The 15,058-nt window shown below is 33.6% G+C and overlaps 2 protein-coding genes across 4 annotated transcripts; both read left to right on the top strand.

Moving 5' to 3' along the window:
* The first annotated feature begins 6,907 nt into the window (after positions 1–6,907).
* On the top strand, positions 6,908–10,407 carry LOC126709127 (OVARIAN TUMOR DOMAIN-containing deubiquitinating enzyme 5-like). 3 transcript variants are annotated; one of them, XM_050409231.1, is made up of 3 exons: positions 6,908–7,070; positions 8,648–8,761; positions 9,373–10,407. In XM_050409231.1, exons 2-3 carry the CDS (start codon positions 8,658–8,660, stop codon positions 10,253–10,255), a joined length of 987 nt encoding a protein of 328 aa, XP_050265188.1. In that variant the 5' UTR covers positions 6,908–7,070; positions 8,648–8,657; the 3' UTR covers positions 10,256–10,407. The 3 variants fall into 3 exon arrangements, with proteins under 3 accessions (XP_050265188.1, XP_050265189.1, XP_050265187.1); XM_050409232.1 differs by lacking the exon at positions 6,908–7,070 and adding an exon at positions 7,329–7,466; XM_050409230.1 differs by lacking the exon at positions 6,908–7,070 and adding an exon at positions 7,396–7,556.
* Positions 10,408–11,569: 1,162 nt separating this feature from the next.
* LOC126709662 (transcription termination factor MTERF15, mitochondrial-like) lies at positions 11,570–14,739 on the top strand. Its single transcript, XM_050409975.1, has 2 exons — positions 11,570–13,016; positions 14,191–14,739. Exons 1-2 carry the CDS (start codon positions 11,832–11,834, stop codon positions 14,260–14,262), a joined length of 1,257 nt encoding a protein of 418 aa, XP_050265932.1. The 5' UTR covers positions 11,570–11,831; the 3' UTR covers positions 14,263–14,739.
* Positions 14,740–15,058: the final 319 nt, after the last annotated feature.

Below are 15,058 nucleotides of genomic sequence, written 5' to 3'. Positions count from 1 at the left end.
GCAAGTATTATGGAAAGATTTTTAAGTGCCATACATACATACATACATATATATATTGTAAGGCCACAGTTTGGCTCCCAAGCTCAAAGGATGTATGAACTTAGGCCCAAAGAGCTCAATACAATGAATTTGTAGAAAGTTGGTTGGAAAACTGGGCTTTAATGAGTCAGACAACAAGCAAAGTGGATCCAGATGACAAGAAAATGAAGATAGACTAGTTTAACCTAAAGAAAATTGTCCTCGGCATAATTCGAAGAGATCAGTTCTTATATATTTCTTCTCAAGTTTGATTACAAGTTAAACTCTTGATTGCTACAGTATTTTCCTCTCAATTTTTCGATCCCTTTCTCTCATTGCCTTCTTCCTATTTTATACTCTCCCTTTGCCTTCATCTCTGCCCTCCACATGTAGGTTAAATTGTTGGTGTTGATCCCTATCACATCAACACCTTCTTGAAGTCTCTGGAGAGTAGCTGTAAGGCTAAAAACTACTGTTCAGGTATCACTTCCTCATTAATGCAGCCAAAGAGTTAGCTACAGAGCATTCAATGCGGTGGTAGCAGCTTTCCCTTAGATATTTCCCAACTCTCATTTGTCCTGTACGTTCACAAAGCATATCTTCATCAATAGAATTTCCTAAAACATCACCTTGGACGACAAAACACACTTTCTGACCTCCACCTCATTAGCTGAGGAGATACTCCTCCTCGGCATACTTCTCCCATCTTTCACAATCATAGCTTGCTCGTGAAGTTTACAATCATGTTTGATCAAAAGCAAATGCGTGGCATACAGGAGCAAGATGGTTCAACGATATCATAAACGTCACTTTTTCATAAGAACCTTTTGTTGCTGGCTGTGTGGCTTATTTCCTGGACAACACACTGCATCGAGACCGTACAATCAGGAAGACAGAGGTAAAAGGAAAGACAGAGGTAAACATTGGTGGGACAAGTTCCGGTCCTTCAAGGGTGACACAAGGAGTGAAGAATTTTACTCCCTGCCCTTCAATCTAAACAAGTATTTACCATCTGTTTGATATTATAAGGTACTCTATTAGATATTGCTCTGTTGAAGGTTCAAAAGCTCTTTGCGGGATCATGTTATAAATCATTGTTATCTGTATTACTTGTGAATCTTATTACAAGCTACATCAGTATAAGATTGTCTCTTCCTTTATAGGATGCCTTAGACCATTTATTTAATTTTTTTTCTTTGTTGTAAATCCAATGGCAGAATAGGATTTAAACTACTAATGAAACATTTTTATTTCTCCAAAAAAAAAAAAAAAAAAAAGTAGATGCGCCATCCCACAAGCAATGAGATCCAAAAGCAACAATTGATGAACCGATTCATGGCTCACAATCCCAACATGATGAACTTCTTCGGAGCTAACTTCATGTAAGATCAAGAAACAAATTAAGAAAAAAACAAATCTTTTTAGTTCATAGGTGTTAATAAGACCGTATGCAGTTCCGATTTTTATTGCTTTGGGTTTAGGATTTGCTTACAAATTTTAGATTTTGATCATGTGCTATCCAATATTAGTTGTGGGTGTTTTTAGATCTATTATATGACAAATCTTTGTAGTTCGTAGGTGTTTATGGCTAATAAGACTATAAGCATTCCAATTTTTATTGCTTTGGTTTTAAGTTTGTTTACAAATTTAAGATTTTTGATCATGTGCTATCCACTGTTAGTTGTGGGTGCTTTTAGATCTATCAAACTTCATTTTTGGTTGGATTTACAACATTAGTCACATTTTTTTTTTTTTTTGTTTCTATAATTTGTAGGCTCTAAATCTTTTAATTCTTAACTCTTTTTTCCTTTTGGAAGTTTTAACATATGTATTTTTGGGTTCATTTTTTTTTTTGTAATATTTGAAATTGTTGGGAAAATTTCAACAATTATAGCCATGTATTTTTTTTTTTTTTTTAAGGTAACCTATCTTTTTCTTATATTTATCTATTGTGTAGTTATATATACATTTTTTTTTTTTTTTGCTTCAATAATTTCTAAATAATGAATCTTGTGATTTTTTAATATTTTTTGGCATTTCAGAATTTTTAACATATGAATTTTTGAGATATTATTTTGCAATATTGAAATTATTTGACAGATTTCCACGACTATAGTGATGGATTATTTCTTTTAAAGGTAACACTATAGTCACATTTTTTTATGTTGTTTCTATAATTTGTAGGTTTTGACTATTTTTGTAATATCTAAAACAATTTGGCAGATTTCAACAGTTATAACCATGGATCATTCTTTTGAAGATAACACATCTTTCTCTTATGTTTCTCTATTGTGTAATCACACATATATTTTGTTTTGTTTCAATAATTTCTAGACAATGAATCTTTTGATTCTTTTAATATTTTTTGGCATTTTGAAAGTTTTTATATTTGAATTTTCAATTTTGTTTTGCTATATCTAAAAACATCTGGCAAATTTTTTACAAGCCAACTTCTTTATCAAATTTAAACATAAAAGACTGGAGTAATTTATGTGATGGTATGGTTTCATAATCAAGTTAGGATTTTATAACCATTGCTCGTTCAAGCAATGGCTTCCTTATCAAATTTGAACATAAAAGACTGGAGTAATTTATGTGATGGTATAATTTCATAATCAAGTTAGGATTTTATAAAAAATATTTTAGTCTACTACACAAATAGGTAGGTTCTCGTGCGTATTACAAATTTGCGACTAATATATACTATATAATAAAAGTTGGGCTTAAAGTTGTGGTTGCGCCAAGTGGCTATACCAAATTGCAGAAAATTTATTAAATTTCTTTTTAAAAAATTAAATTTAGTTATTTGGTGGCATATAACTACTATACCTAAGAGAGACCTAATCAAATTGAATAGCAAAAACTAAATTAACGTGTAATCATTGTTCATCTATATCTTCTCTAATTTAACGCCTCATGGACATATTCTTTTCTTTTTCTTTTTTTCTTTTTTCCCATATCAACTTCTTGAGAAGTTCCTTCTAACTTATCAAACAATTTTTTCCCTTTACTTTTTTATTCTTTGGATAAACACCAAAATTTAATATAGGGTTATGATTAACGTTTCCTAAAAAAAAAAAAGAGTTATGATTAACGTTAATTCCAATTGCAATTCTTATTTAGCTTAGATGTAATTTAAGATTTATGTTTATATATAAATTAATAAAATTACAATGGATAATGAATATATCCTTAAAGTAATTTAATGGAATGTATCCTCAATATAAATCTATAGTTTTGGATTATTTTGTAGGCTAAGTTTCGTTTGAGTTGCTAACATTCAATGCTAATAATCTCTCTCTCTCTCTCTCTCTCTCTCTCTCTCTCTCTCTCTCTCTCTCTCTCTCTCTCTCTCTCTCTATATATATATATATATATATATATAGGCAAAACTAAAAGAAAATCTAATTAGGTTCTAAATTGGATTCCAATTGTTGTTTAATTTTGTGCCTCATGTCCTATTTAAGTTTTTAAAATTTTTGTTCTCGGTGAGTTAATGAGGTGCAAAAAACGAAGTGTCTAATATAAATAAATCATCTAAAATCCAATAAATAAATAAAAGAGTAAACTCATGTGTATATCCAAAATTTTTTTTTTTTTTTAAAATGATAAAGTTTAGCTACAAAATTGATTGTAGCATAAGGTTACAACCTTATTCAATAAAGTAAATATTACTACATATTTTGAAAATCTAACCGTTGAATTCCATGTTCTTTACACTCTTAATATACAAGTCAAATTTTGTATCAATCAGATATTATTTACTATATGATCTATAAGTTTATATTTTATGCATAATTTTAAACTACCAAAACTTGTCATTTAAACAATTTATTGATGACATAGCTATTGATCTTTAATTTCCTAAAATTTTTGCAAGTATGGAGGATATAAGAAGAAGATGTAATCCAATGGTGGATTTGTCAAAATTTACCTCCAATAAAAAGATATTGAGTAAGATTGTAGTTTTAGACTACAACCAATTTTATAGCTAAACTTTTCCAACATTAAAAGAGAGAGTATACTTTGAATCCATATGTGTATAATTATAATTTTTTTAATTGTACTGTGCATATGCACGGGTTATGCGCTAGTAATATATAAACTAGAGAAGAACAACAAATGGAGTGCCACCAATTTTTCTCAACCATTCATAAATCCATCTCATTGGCATTTTGAGTCTTTTAATGCTCAATAGAATCACTCGGGTATGCATAAATGTATTTATTTACTAAATCCGTGAGGTTATTTTATATTCAACTTGAATTGCTGCTATATTAATTTCTTGAAATCATAAAAGCTTATTTCTTGATTTATTGGTCTCACTTTGAATTACAAGATTTTTTACACTTTACATGTACTTGATTTGTCTTTCAAATATACATACGATTAGTTTAGTTGTCTATACTATAGCAGTTTGCCTTTATTTTTTAGTTTTGGGTTTTATAGTTGCACAATGCTAAAATAACAAGAGTTGCAAGATTAAAACGAAGATCGATTATGAATTTACGACAATCAATATCTATAGAATCAGCCAAGAAAAGACGAAGAATCACAATTCAAGAATCAACTATTCTTACAACAGACCATATAAGCAATGAACAATTGAAGGTACCAATATGGTCATGCATTTATTTTACATAATAAATTGGTAGCAAATTGCAAACTCATTTGCTTGAATTGTGTACATTTATTTCATCAATAAATTTGTTTTCAAGTGTTTTGAGTCCAATAAGGAATAGTTTTTTGGCATAAACTTTTCATTTTTCTTAAAAAGCAAGATTTAGGTACAGTATTTAGATGTTGTTCTATAAGTTCCATTTTTGAGATTTTGCCATGTGGATTTTTTCTCATAGGATGAAAGAATATTTTTTAATTAAAAAGCCAAATGACTAAATCTTAAGAAAGAACCTAAGGAATAGCACCTAATGTACTGCATCTAACTTTTTTTCCTTTCTTAAAATAGTTGAACAACTTTGAAATAACAATAGGTGCAAGATTAAAACGAACATCTGAAAGTTCAAAAACGTGTACCAATACACTTTTGAACGTTTAGACCCCCAAAAATTAACTTAACCAACACAAGCAATATGTTAAACAACAAGTGTGCGGAAACTTAACATATGCTATAATGTGAAATAGGATAAAAACTATCTGAGCCATAACATAATAAAATCACAGCAGATAATATAAAGGCAGAGATAGAGAGGAAGGAAGATGCAAACACAAAGATAACACCCGATGTGTTATCGAAGAGGAAACCGAAGACCTCGGCGAAAAACCTCTCCGCCGCCCTCCAAGCGGTAATCAATCCACTAGAAAATACAGTTGGGATACAAGGACAGCAATAGACCCTCCAAGCCTAATCTACCCAGTGCACCTAAGCCCTCCAAGCTTCTTGCTCCAACAAGGTTGCGCCGAACCTTTTTCTTTTCTAGCTTTCCGGATTCCGCTACTACACCGTAGCATCAACCAATGAAGATTGGCTCCTTCCTAACTGCTTCCCAGAACTCCAAACGACTGTCTCACAGAGATGATAATGGTGAGAACCAGGTTTGGTATAATGCCTCTCAAGGTTTTGACAATGGAGAGGAAGAGAGTGAGGGATTTTGATGAGACTCTAAGGTAGGAATTGTGTGTGAAACAATCTTGTTTTTCTTTAGGGTTTCTCTCTCAAAATTCTCTCTGGAAGCTCTCTTTCAATCGTGGGTTAAAGGGGTATTTATACTAGAGTGGAGAGGAATATGAAACGTCAGGATTTTACAAAACATGGGTGGCTCGCGGCTTGACTAAGTCGCGAGATCCAGTCGCGAGTTAACCGTATGGCCAGTTGTCCTGTTTTGTCCTGTAGTGCTCCAGCTAGCATGACTGTTCATCTTCCAGCATGCTTGACACGTGTGCTGCTTCTGGCGGCTTGCACCCGCGAGTCCCAGCCGCGACACTCTGTTTTCTTGCACACTCTTGAGCAGTCTTCACTCTATCTCACTCACTACCCTTACAACAAACCCACCTAAATACAGGATTACTAAATGCTGAATTACAAGCAAATTTGGCATGGAATAAAGCCAATTAGATGGTTGAATAAATTCAACCTTACAACATCCATTATGAACGACAACAAAGAGCTACAAATTCAATCTCCAAAAGGCAAAAAAACACTATTGAAGAATCGAATATTTGTGCAAGAGACCATTCGTCCTAAAAAGAAGATAGTTTCCTTTAAAGATTTGTTATGTCGTGACCAAAAAAAAAAAAAAAAAAGTCAAGGACAAATTCTAAACAACATTGCCCTCTACTCGCAAAGTCTAATGTTCAGCCATGACCAATTGTACATTGCTTTGTCTTGAGTAACATGCCCTGAAGAACTAAAGATTTTAATAAAGAACAATGACAACCAAGAATAAGGATACACTAAAAATATATTCTAATGTAAAAAATTTGATACATGTAACTACAAGTTTCATTATAGCACAATTGGTATTTTTCATTGAGGTGTTATCATTTTATATTTGATGGTTGTTACATCAATACAATTTATTCATTTTATTATTATGTCATATAAATTTATAATAAAACCATGCAATGCACGAGCCATTAACTAGTATAAAATAAAATAGGTAAAACTTAGATATAATTATTTACCCTTTTAAATTTCTATATGAAAATTCAACAGTTTTCTTATGAGTATTGATTAATAAATTGTATATATATTTTTAAAATTATAGCTAAAAAAACTAGTTTATATATATAGCTTTTTATGTTTTCCATAATATTAAAAAAAAATTAAAATAATTTATTAGTAGTAAATATCTTAAGTGTATTTGTTAATCTGACCCTTAATTATTTCAAAGAGCAAACGGCGTTAAAACCATATGTGCCTTTTTCCCTTTTTAGTTACCCCCGTTAAAATCCGGAGAAAAAAAGGCAAGCCCCATATCTCTTTGATCTGGGGTGGAACCATATCTCAATCTCTCATTCTCTTGAGCCCTGAATGAATCATTCATCTGAAATCTGTTGATCTGATTGATTTTATACAACCAACCAACCAAAAGGTAAATATCTCACACTCACCAGATAGATTAATCTTTAGAATAACAATGAGCTTTTCTGCTTTTGAAATGCAGAAGTAGGAGAAGATGGGTTTAGGGTTTTCTCCAGCATTTCTAAATGGGTTTTAATGAGGACATTCTATTTGGATAGCATATGTCGTAATAGTATCCTATCTGCCGTATCATGTCGGGTTACAGTATCGTGTCTGTATTTGTGCATCTAAGTTTTAAAAGAAAAAGAAAAAAAAAAAAAAGAAAGAAAAGGGTTTTAACTTTTAACGCCGTTTGGTCTGTGAAATAAGTGAACCAGATGTCTGAATTTTAAAAGGATATTTAAAGAACAGTACTTAAACTCAGCATATGCTTTCAGAGAATTCTAGGTTGTTTCACGCGTAAACGGTAAACCCTAACCTTAAATATTATTCTATGTTGTCTCTCTCTCATTATCGATACTTGAGGCTCTTCTTCTTCAAACCCTTTGATTGCTTGGTAAGAAATCTTATTAAAACATTTTCTAAATTTTCATAAAGTTTCAAACTTTAGTTTTTTTTTTTGTGTTTTTCTTGTTATTCAAAGAATGTAAATTTAAAAACTGTCTAGTACCTAGTATAGTATCTTGTATGTATGTTTAAGACTGTTTTGGTTTGTGGGTTATTATCTGATTCCATTTTTGTGAGAATCAGTTTTTTTTATTTTTAATATCTCTTTGTGTTGTGATTTTTAGAATGGGTTCTAGCAAAAGATTGTATTTGAATTTTAAATTGATTTTGGTTTATGTTTTAACTGTTCAGTATGTACGTGAATTTGTTGTATGATGCATTGTTGTTGATGTTAATGTTGATACCTTAAGTGAAAGTTTGACTATGACTATTTGGTATCTATGTAGATTATTGATGACATTTTAAAATCCAATCCACTCATTTCAAAGTGTATAGATAGGATTTTAGGATTTCATGGTGGAGTTTACTTAAGAACTCTAGAGGATCTTAATTTATCAAAAAAAGTACTGTAGACGTTCTTAATGTAGCCATTGGAGGTTGTTACTCACGATGTTGCTTTCCATGCCACCATATTTAACCTTCTTTATATCACCACATGTTTGCAACAATGTTTCAACTTTCAATTGTATAGGTATAAGTGGCACAATATTTGCATGAACCAAATGATTTTAATTTGTGACAGTCTGACACTGGTTATACCAGGAATTAGTTTAATTTGTATGTCAACAAGTCATAAGTTGCACCATATATTTAGACAGTTCATGTAGGTAGAAAAATTTTGCTGACTCTTAGAAACTATATTGTATGTATTTGATACATGTTAGAGCTTAAATAACTGTGTACATACTAGCATGCTAAAATTGAAGATGGCTTCTGTAATCTTTTAAAGTTGTTCATCGAACTTAGATTTCCTCAGTTTTTAATTTAAAGAGATGCCTGTTTTTTATCATCTTTTTGTACTCCTCCCTCTCTCTGCCTTTTCCCCTCTCCCCAGATGGTTTCAAAAGATCTAAAATGCTAGTTATTTGCATTGGAAGGTTTCCACCCTGTGCTCTGCATTATTGTCTACCTTGATTGCAGGGTTGCTTAAATGGAGGACACTCAAGAAATAGAGGATAAAACATCTGAAACAATTTCAGATAATGCATCACAAAAGAAAGAGGAAACTCGTGATGAAATGCTTGCTAGGCACAGGTCATTTATTTATCACAAATCTAAACTATCACTTCACTGCTTTTCATTTTGTTTATTTCTTGATTTTAACTATTCTGCAACAATGATGGTTTCTGGCTGCTTCCGGTTTATTCCTAGTTTTCCAGCATACAAGTGGTAGTTTAATAAGAAGACATAGCCTTGTTGAAAGAGGCAGTGTTACCAATGTCTTGTTTCCCTTTCTAAAAGATTGTGGAGAAGAAATAATTAATTTGGATTAGCACAGTTGGATTCTAATCCAAAAATGAATTTTGCTAAGTGAACTTGACACTTACGAGCTTAATTTACTCATCCCTGTTGCTAAAGTAAAAAGTAGAAGAGGGCCTTCATGAAAACAAGCAGTGCTACTAAGCCTTATAATATGAAACACACTCCTGATATAAAGTAAAAAAAATTTGAATGGTGGTGGATTTGAGCATAGCATGCCTCAACTGTTCCCTGCTCTGCAAATCAGTGGTTGAAAGGAATGTTCTTATTCTTATTTATTATTCCTTTTGTGTGATTGAGCATTGTCCCTCAGAATTGTTGTATTTTGTGTTTCAGCCTTTTCAAATTCTCATGTTATTGCACAAATGACTATTATTTGTGTGCAGGAAAGAGATATCACAGCTGCAGAACAAGGAAATTGGGCTGAAAAAGGCAGCAGCCAAAGGTAGCAAGGCTGAACAGAAAGCTAAGAAGAAGCAGGTGGAGGAAGAGGTTTCTCAACTTTCTGCTAAGCTTAAAGAAAACCATACCAAAGAACTTGCCTCATTAGGCTACAGTGGCAGTAGTGGAAATGGAAAAGGCACTATTGACACTTTGGTGAAAGCAATAGCTGGGGTTTCTGTTACCAGTCAACCTGACCAATCAAAGGATTCAAAGCCCAGTAAGAGTGCAAAGAGGCGAGAAAAAAGAGCTCAGGAAGAAGCAGCAAGAGAGCAAAGAATCCAAGAAGAGCAGAGCAATATTATAAGTGATCGAATGGTTGAAAATGAGAAACTGGAAAGAAAGCTTGAACCCCTTGGTTTGACTGTTACTGAAATAAAGCCAGATGGGCACTGCCTCTACCGAGCTGTTGAGGACCAGTTAGCCCTCCTCTCTGGTGGTTCATCTCCTTATACATACCAAGAGCTTCGAGAAATGGTGGCTGCTTATATGAGGAAACATGCATCCGATTTCATCCCATTTTTCCTGTCAGAGAATGTGTCAGAGGGTGCTTCTGATAATTCAGTTACAGAGAGATTTGAGAATTACTGCAAAGAAGTGGAGTCAACTGCGGCATGGGGAGGCCAACTAGAGCTCGGTGCTTTAACTCACTGCCTTAGAAAACATATCATGATATTATCGGGGTCCTTCCCTGATGTAGAGATGGGGAAGGAGTACAAATCCGATGATGGGAATGGTTCATTGAATTCAAGTATCATGCTATCATACCATAAGCATGCATTTGGGCTCGGTGAGCACTATAATTCTGTGGTGCCCAATGTCGTCTAATAGGTTTCCTTCAAATTATGAATATAAAATTAGATGAAATATTAGTGGTACTGAATTGTAGGACAATGTGATCACCAAGACCTCGCATTCATGGGATTGCTGCTTTTTAGTGAAACTACAGAAAAATTAATTGAACTTATATTGTTGGAATTTATTGTTACTCAAGTTTTTTTTTTTTTTTTTTCTTGTTAGGGAGAGGAAGTTTTATTTAATTAACTAGCAAGTATGTTACTCCTTAGGATTGAATTACCCCTGTTCATGGAATTAGGCAAATTGAAGATAGAAAATAAAAAATCCTCCGTTGTGTTATTGGTTATTGCAGACGGCAGAATTACCTTTCTATTCGTCTCAAATGCATATGAAGCTTAGTTGTTTACTTTGTTGAATGTGATTATGTGACATTATGAATCCTGGTCATACTCAAAGATATCAACTTTGCTGTCTCTTTTTTTGGTTCCTTGGCTACTTCCTGTATTGCTGTCTCTAACATTACTTTAACATGTACTGTTTAAGCCCAAGGTTGCTTAAGCATGTAAATTCTTAGTTTACGAGTGTCAAGAGTTCCTAGCCTAAAAAGAGAGATAGGACCTTCAGAACCAAAAATAATAAATTACAATCTAATCAATCCTCAATCAGGCTCTTATAAAACTTCTACATAGTGCATACACCACAACCAGCATGAGATCCGCTACATTCAGAAAGTGACATACAAAATAAGGTTACATTCAGAAAGAGTCTTGGAAACACTCTTTAACACTACATGAGACCTTGACCATGGAACTAAAACTTACATTTTATTCCAAGTGCAAACAACAACCCTACTGAAAAAACAAAAAATAAAGTAGGAAAGGGCGACTAGAGTTAATAACATCTTACTTGTTATCGAGCTTTCAAGCAAGGATCTGTTTTCCATCCAGCCCCATAAGATCACTAGTTGACAAAGAGTTGGAGATGTGAAGTTTTTCCATTAGGGCCTCTATCTTGGAATTCAATCCTAGACCTTCACTCCCCAAACCATGTCAGAGTAGGTCCTTTGATCACTAGACCACCACCTTTAGTGATGGATAACACTCAACTAAAAATATTTATATACATACACACATGATGCTTGTCATTGCAAGAAAAAATTTGGCAAATAATAGCAAATCACTTTTTAATTTTGATAAAGGAGTTTGAGTAATGTTGTTTGGGTGTTTTTGACATATATGTAGATGAAATAATGTATGAAAAAATATATAATACTGTTTGAAATGCTCAAAAGTATGTTTAAACTTATTTACCAAACACCCCAAAGCATTACAGATATGTGTTACAGTTACAAAGCGTGAGTTTCAAACTCAAAAGTCCAACAGTACCTGCGAAAACAAATGGGGGGAAATAGCGCAATCTCTCTCTCTCTCTCTCTCTCTTTAATTTTGAGAAGCTTTATTTTTTAGTTGGATTCTGTGAATGTTTGGTTTAGCTCTCAAACTGTGAAGCTCAAGCTCTTCTGGAATACGAGGATAGCTCAGAGGACACCATTCCCTGAAGGATTAATCAGACAACCAACGGGCAAACTCAGTGAGTCTATTCCATTATGTTTAGTTTTCTTTGTTCAACACGTCTACTATTACTCAAACGTAGAAAGACCCAACTGGGTTTTCTTCACCAAAATGCTTTCTTTATTGTTAAATCGTTCGCATCAATAACATTATCTGATTCTAGTCACCAACAACAACAAGGTCAAGAAGAAGAACATTCTTTTACAGTGTCTTACCTCATAAACTCTTGCGGGTTATCATCAAAATCTGCTCTTTTAGCATCCAAATGGGTACACTTTGAAAACCCAGAGAGACCAGACTCAGTGCTTAATCTTCTCAAAGAGAATGGATTCACCAATACCCAGATCTCCAAACTTGTCAGGATGCGACCAAAGGTGCTTTTATCTTATCCTGAGAAGACCCTTTTGCCCAAAATTGAGTTTTTCCGTTCTAAAGGGATTTCAAGCTCTGACCTCACTACCATCATATCTTCAAACCCATCACTGTTAGTAAGTAGCTTAAACAATCATCTAATCCCCTGCTATGATTTCCTCAAGAGTGTACTACTTGTCGACGAGAAAGTCCTTACAACTTTCAAGGGATCCCGAGGGGCTGATGTTGCAAATAATATGATCCCAAACATTGAACTTTTGAGACAACACGGAGTGCCTCAATCTGTAATCTCTTTGTTTTTAACTAGTTTTCCCCGTATTGCGTTCTCAAATCATTCTAAGTTTGTTGAGGCTGTACTCGAGGTTAAGGAAATGGGATTTGATCCCTTGAAAACTGTGTTTGTTCTAGCAGTCCAAGTGGTTTTAAAGATGAGTAAAGAAAAGCTGGAATCAAAATTGGAGCTTTATAAAAGATGGGGTTGGTCCAAGGACGTCGCTCTCTTGGCCTATAAAAGGAACCCAAGTTGTATGGCTTTATCAGAAGAGAAGATCACAAAAGCAATGGACTTCCTTGTGAACAAAATGGGTTGGCCATCAGCACATATTGCTAAAAATCCTACGATTCTATTTTTAAGTTTGGAGAAGAGGATTATCCCTAGATGTTCAGTTATTCAAATTTTACTAGCCAAGGGTTTGGTGAAGAAAGATTTGGGTCCAGCAAGATTCATAATACCTAGTGAGAGGAGTTTTCTGGAGAGGTTTGTGATCAAGTTTCAGGACGATGTTCCTCAATTGTTGAATGTGTATCAGGGTAAGAAGGATCTTGAGGTAGGAAGCCAATCTGAGAAGGTATGTAGGGCTGAACAATTGTAACATTTCAACTTCAAAGTTAAATTTTAATTCTGTTTTTTTATTCAGTAGCTATTTTAACATTTTATACTTATTGGATAAAGCATTTGCATAATCTTGTACTAGATACATGTTCTCCAAGATAACAATCTCAGTTGTTGGTATGAAACATGGATTCTTAATTTCAAACATAGTCTACTATTTGTGTAGTTGTTTTCAACACCCTAAAAATTAGGGAGCAAAAAGGAAGATAAGAAAAACTTTTAATAGGAGTCTCCTTGTTATAAATGGGATATGTCTATATGTTGCAGACACAGGTCTCAAGACACAATACTTCCTGCAAATTCACCTTCTAATCAACCTGCCATATGCCATTTAAAATAAATGGGACTCCTTAAACACTTTTGATTTCTCTAAATAAGTCATCCTCAGAATAGATAAAGAAATTGTTGCATTCTTGAACTGAGGTAGGAAAGTGCAGGAAAATAGAGATAAACAAGAAAAGAGACAGAGAACAGAACAAACCCTAGGCTTCACCACCTAGAATCTACCTAAACCCTAGGCATCACCACCTAAGGGTGTTTAGCATCACCACCAAACAAAGATAAGGACATATTCGCAACTCATCAATTTCTTATTCAAATTCTAATGTCTTCACCATTACAATAGCATTAGTTAAGTAGGGTTCAGGGATTACACCAGTATGGAAAATACCTAATTAAATCCCTTAAAACCCTCAACATTAAAAACTAAATTAAAAAAATAAAATAAAAAATCTTAAATGATTTTGGTGCTTGCATCATAAACCTTGTGAACTCTGGTTTATAAATCCTGTTTCTCCTTTATCTTTATGTATTAAGTTAAACTCGACTTCAGAGTAACTAATATAAATTTGATGATAGTAATTTACTGCCTTTCTATGCATTCTTAAACTTGCTGAGTTTGTGGCTTCAACTTTTATTGGTTTTCGTTCTGTGGATATTAGCACTTAAGTTTTCTGATTTGATCAAATACTCATCTCTCCTATACTGGCCTCTTCATTGTTTCCATCTGGTTGGATGATCCCATTCAGTGGATGCATCATAATTTTCGACTTAAATTGTTGATCTTCCATGTACAATCTTTAATTTTCATACATTATTTGTTTGTTTGGGTATGTTTGTGTACTCTGTAGCTCAAGAGTCCACAAAGATACAGCAATGATCATACTCTAAGTGAAATGATTCCTGAGGCTGCTTCCCAATAGAGTTGCACATGATGCATAATCCTAGCATATTCTAAGCCTCAAAGCCTAATCGACTGAGAAAACTCAAGTTTGGGCAAAAAGTTTTTTTTTTAATCTACAGGAAGGACCGTGGAGATTATCCTAAATGATCTGCAAAGTTGGCTTTTGGTGAACTTTAGGTCCCTGAGAAATCTAATGACCATCTAGGCTTTCTGGGATTTAAATGTACCTTCTGGCTGCTGAGATTGCAGCTTTCGGGGACAGAATTTGCATTATCTGCTCTCTCTGGTATTATAATAATTTGTGCCCAATGATTATCAAAGGTGATGTAAAGCTTGTTTGAAAAGAACCTAGTTTGGTTGTGGCTAAGGATAGTGTTTTACTGAGTGAACCTAGCATTTTTGTTAAAGCTACAATAAAATATTGAATGGAGGATTTGGTTCCTAGCAGGAATTCATTTGGATTGAGTTAACTCAGCTAGGAATTTGGGATGTTTCACATCTATTGTTTGCGTATGATTTTTTGTTCTGATGAACTCTTGTCCATATAATTTAATTGAAAATCTACACAACCCAATGTTTAGGGAACATCATGTCCTTCAAATGTGAGAGAGAAATTAAGATTTATCTTTGCTGTTACTGTCTCATAATGTGGATCCTGGTTCAACTCAAAGATCCCTGCTTTGCTATCCACATACATGTGTGTGTGTGTGTGCTGGTTTGCTGTGTCTAACACCATTTTAACACATCTGTTTAAGTCCAAGGATGGTTATCTTTGTTTGTTTTTATAGAAAATTTGAAATCAAGATGAGAATACA

Source organism: Quercus robur, chromosome 12 (genome assembly GCF_932294415.1).
Source record: "Quercus robur chromosome 12, dhQueRobu3.1, whole genome shotgun sequence".
NCBI classification, from domain to species: Eukaryota; Viridiplantae; Streptophyta; class Magnoliopsida; order Fagales; family Fagaceae; genus Quercus; species Quercus robur.
The sequence above is the reverse complement of the archived record's forward strand: the minus strand, read 5'-3'. Positions and strand labels throughout refer to the sequence as shown.

Bases quoted from the DNA above. Each gene is read 5' to 3' on its own strand.
- LOC126709127 (XM_050409231.1), top strand. From the start codon at position 8,658: ATGGAGGACACTCAAGAAATAGAGGATAAAACATCTGAAACAATTTCA. The intron at 8,762-9,372 runs GTCATTTATTTA...ATTTGTGTGCAG, and splicing joins GAAATGCTTGCTAGGCACAG to GAAAGAGATATCACAGCTGC.
- LOC126709662 (XM_050409975.1), top strand. From the start codon at position 11,832: ATGTTTAGTTTTCTTTGTTCAACACGTCTACTATTACTCAAACGTAGA. The intron at 13,017-14,190 runs GTATGTAGGGCT...TGTACTCTGTAG, and splicing joins TAGGAAGCCAATCTGAGAAG to CTCAAGAGTCCACAAAGATA.